Source organism: Otolemur garnettii, unplaced genomic scaffold (genome assembly GCF_000181295.1).
Source record: "Otolemur garnettii isolate 467f Iridium unplaced genomic scaffold, OtoGar3 scaffold00320, whole genome shotgun sequence".
NCBI classification, from domain to species: domain Eukaryota; kingdom Metazoa; phylum Chordata; class Mammalia; order Primates; family Galagidae; genus Otolemur; species Otolemur garnettii.
This window is the reverse complement of record NW_003852715.1, coordinates 436,276-444,893: the sequence shown is the minus strand read 5'-3', so window position 1 is coordinate 444,893 and position 8,618 is coordinate 436,276. Positions and strand designations below refer to the sequence as shown.

At 39.6% G+C, this 8,618-nt stretch overlaps 1 protein-coding gene across 1 annotated transcript in view; it reads left to right on the top strand.

Annotated features, from left to right (window-relative positions):
• The window catches only part of LOC100941737 (zinc finger protein 724-like), a 16,542-nt gene that overhangs the window by 3,321 nt on the left and 4,603 nt on the right, over positions 1 to 8,618 (top strand). Inside the window, exons 2-3 of the mRNA XM_023509050.1 lie at positions 962 to 1,088; positions 1,612 to 1,707. Of these exons, the coding sequence (XP_023364818.1) occupies positions 962 to 1,088; positions 1,612 to 1,707 (223 nt within the window). The remainder of the gene's footprint in view (positions 1 to 961; positions 1,089 to 1,611; positions 1,708 to 8,618) is intronic.

Below are 8,618 nucleotides of genomic sequence, written 5' to 3'. Positions count from 1 at the left end.
CTTGAGCCACAGGCGCTGAGCCTGTTAATAAGAACTTGGGGAGATTATCAACTAATGTGAACAAATCAAAACATTTATTGAGGAAGCCCCCCTTTCTACTTAGATTCTCTTCCATATACCTTTCTTGGGAAAGTAAAGATTGTCATCTTTGTTTACCAGTTCAGGAACCAACTGGGGTAAATCTGGTGTCTCCAGTTCACTGCATGTTTAACATAATGTCTGTATGGGACTAAAGTATTGTCATTCTTGTTGAGCTTGTTGGAAATTAGGAAACGGAATCTTCACCCCGTATCGTCCGAAAAAAAATCTACATTTTTCATGATCTCCACTTCTTGTACAAGTTAAAACTTTAGAGTTCCCATTTATCTCATCATGAGATTGTCATTAAAAAACATACACGGATTATAACATATGACATAAATAAGGCACAAAATTATACATGCCTGTATTGGCGGCCTTTTATTTCTACTGTATCAACCAAAAATGTCTCGTGTACACCCGTTTTCTGGATGCCATTCCATCTCCTTTCTTCAGTGTTAGACAACCATGAGGGAATATATCCGTTCTATACTTATTAGGTAATTGCATTTACTCTTATAAGTCAGCAAGAGTTCTCGTCACTCACTTAACTAAAAGTGAAATTCATGGCTTCATGTCCGTAGCACAGTGGTTAAGGCGCCGGCCACATACACCCAGGCTACTGGGTTGGAACCCGGTCTGGGCCAGGTGAACAACAATGACAACAACAACAAAAATAGCTGGGTGTTGTGGAGGGCGCCTGTAGTCTCAGCTAGGAGACTGAGGCAACAAAATCGCTTAAGCCCAAGAGTTTAAGGTGGCTGTGAGCTGTGACACCACAGCACTTTACCTAAGGTGACAGCTTAGGACTCTTGTCTCCAAAGGAAAAAAAAGTGAAATTCTATATGCTTATGTTTTCTTGGTAAATATGTTTGTTTTTCAGGGAGTGTTGACATTCAAGGACGTGTCTATTGAATTCTCTATGGAGGAGTGGGCCTGCCTGGACCCTGCTCAGAAGCATTTGTATCAAGAAGTCATGTTAGAGACCTACAGAAACCTGGTCTTCCTGGGTAAGGACAACTTTTATACACAGTTCCAGGTCTACACTAAACAATTGATATTCTCTCTTTGTAGAAGGTTTTTATTCAGTTTATTCATTGACTGAGTATCAGGTTCTTGTTACTATGGAAAACTTTAGAATATCTTGGTATAAAAAAGAAAAATTAGAGTTGTTTTATTTTGGCATTAATCTTACCCTTTTTTGAGCTGATTTATATCCTTCACTACATTAATGAAACTTTCAGAAATTTCGTGGCCTAGGTTTACTCATACCTTTAAGTCTGATTTCTAGCACTGAATTTTATTTTAGTAGTTTTGGTAGTGGAGGCGTTAGGAATGTTCCAAGTTTAAATACTTTTTAAAGATTCTAACTTTAAATACTTTTTAAAGATTTTTTTTTAGTACATGGGAATTTCTGCAAGGAAATCTGTTTGGGATTTTTATTTCTGGATCTTCTAAAATGTCCTTTTCTCTACTTCACCAAGGCATTAGATTGCCAATTGAAGAATCCCAATTTTTTTTCTACTAAAACAGGTCTTGCTGTCTCTAAGCCAGACCTCATCACCTGTCTGGAGCAAAGCAAAGATCCCTGGAAGTTGAAGACACAGCAGACACTACTCAAGCCCCCAGGTAGGTTGGAGTGAGTGAAGCAGGTAACGCTGGTCAGAGGTCCAAGTTCTGGGAGGAAAACACACAATACAGGGTGATTAGGGAAGCTCAGCTTCATTGGAAATGATTTCTGAGAAGCCTGGGTTTCTTTCCTTTGTTCTTCCATTAAGGCATCTGTCTTCTTGTTTTTATTATTTTTTAATTTTTATTTTCTTATTGATACGGAGTCTCACTCTCTTGCCTCACACTAGAGTGCCATGACATCAGCCTAGCTCAGAGCAACCTTAAACTACTGATGTCAAGTGATTTTTCTATCTCAGCCTCCAAATAGCCAGGAATGCAGGTTTCTCTACATTGTCTGGCTAATGTTTTTTTTTTTTTTTAGTACAGAGGAGTTCTCATACTGACTCAGGCTAGTCTCAAACTTGTCAGGTGAAGCAGTCCTCCCTCCTTGGCTTCCCAGAGTGCTCGGCATACAGTTGAGAGCCACTAGGCCTGTTCTTGGTTTTAATTTCCAGAAAGACCTTACTTTTCAATTTTTTTTTTTTTTTTTTTCCAGTTTTTGGCCAGGGTTGGTTTGAACCTGCTACCTCCAAGCATATGGAGCTGGCGTCTTACTCCTTTGAGCCCCAAGAGCCACCCAAGGACCTTACTTTTCATTCATATTCCTTCTGGATTACAGTGAGAATGAAAGAACTTCCTATGGCTTACATGTGATTGCAGGATATGACTGCTCTTCCATTGCTTTTAAGGGCATGAAATACATATGTATTTTTTAGTATACCTGTGAAATGTGTTTTAATATTCTTTAGGCTGGGTGTGGTGGCTCACACCTCTAATCCTAGCTCTCTGGGACCTAAGGTGGGACTATTGCTTGAGCTCTGGAGTGTGAGACCAACCTAAACAAGATTGACAGCCCATCTCTACTAAAAAGAGAAAAAATATCCAGGCATTGTAGTGGTTGCATGTTGTCCTACCTACTGGGGGCTCGTGGTGGGGATGAGGCTGGAGAATTACTTGAAGATTTCAAATAAGTTTCCCAAGAAATTGTAGTTATTTTAGCAGAACACTAAGAATCTCCCCAAATGTAAGAAAGTCTAATGTTCTTTTTTTTTCTTTTCTGAGACAGAGCCTTAAGCTGTCCCTCTGGGTGGAGTGCCATGGCATTATAGCTCACAGCAACCTCACATTCCTGGGCTTAAGTGATTCTCTTGCCCCATCCTCCCAAGTAGCAGGGACCACAGGTGGCCCCTCAATGCCCAGCTATTTTTTGGTTGCAGTTGTCATTGTTGTTTGGTAGGCCCAGGCTGGATTCAAACCTGCCAGCTCTGATGTATGTGGCTGGCGCCTTAGCTGCTTGAGACAACGTAATGTGTCATGGCATTATAGCTCATAACCTTAAACGCTTCAGGTGAAGGGATCCCCTTGGCTCAGCCTCCTGAGTATCTGGGAACAGGCGCCCTCCACCACATTTGTCTAGTTTTGTAATTTTTAGTAGAGATGGTGTCTCCCTCTTGCTCAGGGTGGTCCTGAGCTCTTGAGCTCAAGCAGTCTATTTGCCTTGGTGTCCCTGAGGGTAAGGATTAGAGGTATGATCCCCCACGTCTGACGGCTACATTTCTTTCTTTCTTTTTTTTTTTTTTTTTTTTTTGAGACAGAGTCTTAAGCTGTCACCCTGGGTAGATTGCCGTGGAATCACACCTCACAGCAACCTCCAACTGCTAGGCTTAAGCAATTCTCTTGCCTCAGCCTCCCAAGTAGCTGGGACTATAGGCACCTACTACAATGCCCATCTATTTTTTGGTTGTAGTTGTCATTGTTGTTTGGTAAGCCTGGACTGGATTCAAACCCACCAGCTCTGGTGTATGTCCCTGGCGCCTTAGCCACTTGAGCTACAGGTGCCAAGCCTACATTTCTTAATAATATTATGTCACTCAAGACTTTGGAATATTCCTGAGGATATATTAGTGTCTCTGTTGTTACAATATAATTCTTATTTTATAACTGTCTCTGGCTTAGAATATGCTCATTCATACACACACACAAACAGACATGCAGGCAGCAGAACCTCTGCAAGTTGACCACTCAAGGGACTATAACAAACTTGTCAACATACAGAGGTGATTAGCATAAGGAACCAGGCCTGCTGTACCAATACACACATGTTGCAACAGTGGGCATGTCTGGTCTATGAAAATCAGGCCAAGTTGAGGAGATGGTCAATGTAGGGAGATGGTTCACTATGGAGGTTCTAATGTGTGTGTGTATACATATATACTATTTGTGTGTGTCTTTGTATGCGTATCTGTAAACACACAAATATTGTGTGTGTGTATATATATATATACAGACAAATACATATACACACACAAAATAGTCCATACATATAAATGCACACACAAATAGTATGTATACACACACTCACATATATATACATACACACACAAATAGTACACATATATATACACACATACAAATAACAAACACACACACACAAAGTGCCAAGGTCTGCAGGCCTGTCTCCAGGGTCATGAGTGAACATTTCCCTCCAGGTCTCTGGATGGGTAGCGCCACCATCATGGCTGGGAGACATTGGAGAGTCCCACATTGTCCTTTCAGAATTCTTAATGGGATAGAGGTGAGCAGGCCATTCTCCAGTCAGTAACCCAGACCAGGGATCCTCTAGTTTGCTAAGTGAATGAGGGTCAGCCTTCTCTGAGTGCCCCTTCTTAAGGGCATTAGGAGGATTTCACAACCTCCTCCCTGGATTCTAAAGCTCTCATAACATCACTTATTGTGAGATGGTGACTCACTGTATTGCCTAGGCTGGTGTCAAACTGTTGGACTGAAGTGATCCTCTCACCTCAGCCTCAAAGTAGGTGAGATGACAGGTATGAGTTCATGTGCTGGGCTGTCACTGAAGTATTTTTCCCTATAGATGGCTCCCTTGGGAGGAATACACGAAGATGGAACTTGTATTATACTGTCTTGCTGTTTTTACTGTCTCTATCTCTGTTATCATATTCCATTTTCTGTGTTTAATTTTCTGTAATTTTAGATTTAAACATTCAGAAGTATGTGTTAGAATTTCAACTTATGTAGCAAGTAATTTAGAGAATGAGTAGGAATTGCAGATTTATTAAAAGGCTCACTTGGCTTGATACCTGTACCACAGTGGTTACAGCACCAGCCACATGCACCGAGGTTGGTGGGTTGTAGCCCAGCCTGGGCCAGCTAAACAACAGTAACAATTGCAACAGGAAAATGGCCGGGCCTCCTGGTGGTGCCTTAGTCGCAACTATGTGGGAGACTGAGTGAGGCAAGAGAATCCTTGGTCCCAGGAGTTTGAGGTTGCTGTCAACTGTGATGCCACAGAATTCTAACCGATGGCAACAAAGAACAACTCTATCTCAGAAAAAGTAAATAAATAAAAAATAATAATAAATATGGCTTGATGCCTATAGCTCAAGTGGCTACGGCGCCAGCCACATATACCAGACCTGTCAGGTTCGAAGCCAGCCTGGGCCGCCAAACAACAATGACAACTACAATCAAATTAAAAAAAAAACATAGCCACGGGTTGTGGTGAGTACCTGTACTCTCAGCTATCGGGAAGGCTGAGGCAACAGAATCTCTTAAGCCCAGGAATTGGAGGTTGCTGTGAGCTGTGATGAGATGGCACTCTTCTCAGGGCCACAGCTTCATGTTCTGTCTAAAAAATAATAATAAATAAATAATAATCAAAATAAAAAATTTCTGGAAAATTTCCTTCAAAGAAAGTTTATTTTTCAAAATAAACTTGAAATTTCTAGTTTCCTATGGCCAAACAAAATAACCTATATCTAAATGATATATTAATTTTGCCCAAATGCTTATTTTAAATAGTATGAATTATCATATTTTACAAAGTTAATATTTTTATCTTATTTAGAAATGTTTTTTGATTGTTTCTAAAGGGTGAGATAAACCTTTTCAGTTTTTATAAAAATATGAATATATTAATAGCATAATAAAACTATCTTTACTGTTTTCAAATGTTTATTAACATTTTCTGATAAGTATCTCATAGTAATAAATCATACATTTTATTGAAAGATGGTGCATAAAATATTCAAATGCCTGCTCTCATCCAACAAAATGTTAACTAATATTAACAAAAAATGTCTGGCTCAGTGCCTGTTGTTCAGTGGTTAGGATGCCAGGGGGCTGTTGGGTTCGAACTTGGCCCAATTCTGCTAAACAACAATGATAACTACAACGACAACAACAAAAATAATACCCTGGCGTTGTGGCAGGCACCTATAGTCCCAGCCACTTTAGAGACTGAGGCAAAAAAATTGCTTAAGCCCATGAATGATAGTATAGCCAGGAGTTTCAAAGGCTGAAGCAGGATTGCTTGAACTCACGCGTTGGAAGTTGTTCTAAGCTGGGATAATGGATGCTATAGCATTCTACTGCTGGAAACAGAGTTCGTCTCCATCTCACACAAAAGTTCTCTTTTCTAGATAACTACAATGTTCCATTATGACTATGGACTGAACCAAAGCAGGTATTTTTTCTCTTTTTTTGAAACAAAGTTTCACTTTTGTCACCCTTAATAGAATGCCATGTCACAGCTCACAGCAACCTCCAACTCTTGGGCTTAAGCAATTCTTTTGCCTCAGCCTCCTGCGTAGCTGGGGCTATAGGCCCCCACCACAATGCCAGGCTATTTTTTTGTTGTAGTTGTCACTGTTGTTTGGCAGGCCCTGGTTTGGTTAGAACCGGCCAGTCCCAGTGCATGTGGCCGGTGCCCCAGCCACTGAGCTAAAGGTGCAGAGCCAAATAATGACTTTAAATTTTAGTTTTCTGAGAAACTTTCAATCATTTTGATAGTCTGCTACGTTTTTCATCAGCTTTGCTAAAAGTTTCTAATTTCTATGTATCCCTGACAGACATTTTTTAGGGTTCACTGCGAGTATGATGTAACATTTCATTGTGATTTTGCTTCACATTTCCCTAAGAATTAGGACTTAAGGCATCCTTTGAAATGCTCATTAGCCATTGATAGTTCTTTGAAAAGTGTTGATGAGCTCCTGCCATCTACCTGATTCTTCCCCCTAGAATGTTAGGATTATAGACATGAGCTACTGCTTCAGGCCTCTTTTTAATTTTTCTTTTTTTTTTTTTTTTTTTTTAAAAAAAACGACAGAGTCTCACTTTATTGCCCTGGGGAGAGTGCTGTGGTGTCATACCTTACAACAATCTCCAACTGCTGGGCTCAGGTGATTCTCTTGCCTTAGCCTCCAAAGTAGCTGAGAATACAGGCGCCTGCCCCAGTGCCGAGCTATTTTTTTTTGCAGTTTGCCGGGGTGGGGTTTGAACCCACCACCCGTGGGGCCAGTTCCCTACTCACTGAGCCACAGATGCTGCCCCTCTTTTTAAATTTTTAAAGTAGGTCACCTCACCTCAGTCAGTTTTGTTTGTACTTTTTACCTATACATGGTATACCAAAATTTGCCAGACATACATGGATATGGAAAATGGGAATTTGTAGCTAAATGTACCATTATTTATAAAATATTCATTATAGGATTTTCCATTAAATTTTTCTGTGCAAAAATAAAGAGATTCATATTCTAAAATATAATATTACTTTTTTATCTCTGAGTCACTTTGGGACACTTTTTTAATTATAATTTTGTATGACATTATTCAACTCTGTATACTTTAAGACATTGAGAACACAAATTAAATATAAATCAACCACATATGTAGTGGGAATTTCATTTTCTTTCTGTTTGTTTGCCTACATGCTTCTTATATTTGGTTTAGGAATAGTACATTTTCTCTTGGTTGCTGGCCAATGGTTATTATATCCTGTAGGTGAATATGTATGAAAACTCTTATTGTAGGTAGGGAAAACAGAGTCTCACTTTGTTACCCTTGGTAGAGTGGCATGGTATTATAGGTCACAGCAACCTCAAACTCCTGGGTTCAAATGATTCTCTTCCCTTAGCCTCTCCTGTCTCCGGGACTACAGGTATCCATCACAATGCCCATCTATTTTTTTGGAAGATGGGTCTTGCTCTATCTTAGACTGGTCTTGAGCTCTGGAGCTCAGGCAATGTACCTGCCTTGGTCTCCTAGAGTCTTAGGATTGTAGCCATGAACCACTGCCCCTGGCCTACTCAAACTGTCTTCAGTTTAACTCATATTTACTGATGAATAGATATTATGTCTGTGTGAACTATTTGTGTAATTTGAAGATAATTTTTGAAAGGCCATTTCATTTACCGTAAAGTTAACGTTTATCTTTATTAGAGATGTTAGAAGATTTCCTGATTTTTAGAAGCTAAGTAATACTCTGTCATTTTTATATCCCAAATTATATTTCACCATTTGTTTTTTGAGGTCAATATGAATTTCTTTCACCAAATGGATTATGTGAATAATGCTGTAATAAATATGTGTGCAGATAGCTCTTTATTAGAGCATGTATGTGATGGTTGTATGTATGTACGTGACGGTGGTATGTCCTACATTTTTTCAGTATTTGTTTTATATATATTGAAAATAACAACAACGAGTTAACAGTTTTCTAACAAATAAGTGCTTATATTATCATTTCATACTCTTTACCTTCTGTGACCACTTTCACTTAAAGCACATATTATGAAATAAGACATGTTTTGTCTCAAAATATATTGTCTCTGGCTGGGCATTCCTGCCATATGTCTATAATGCTATCAACCTGGGACGCTGAGACATGAAGATGTCTTGAGCTCAGGAGTTGGAGAACCCATGTCTACTTGAAATAGAAGATAAAATTACCTGAATATCATTGCAGGAACCTATAGTACCAGCTAGTCAGAAGGCTGATTCAGGAGGATCGCTTGAACCTAGAATTTTCAGGTTGCTGTGAGCTAGGCTGATGCTGTGGCACTCTAGCC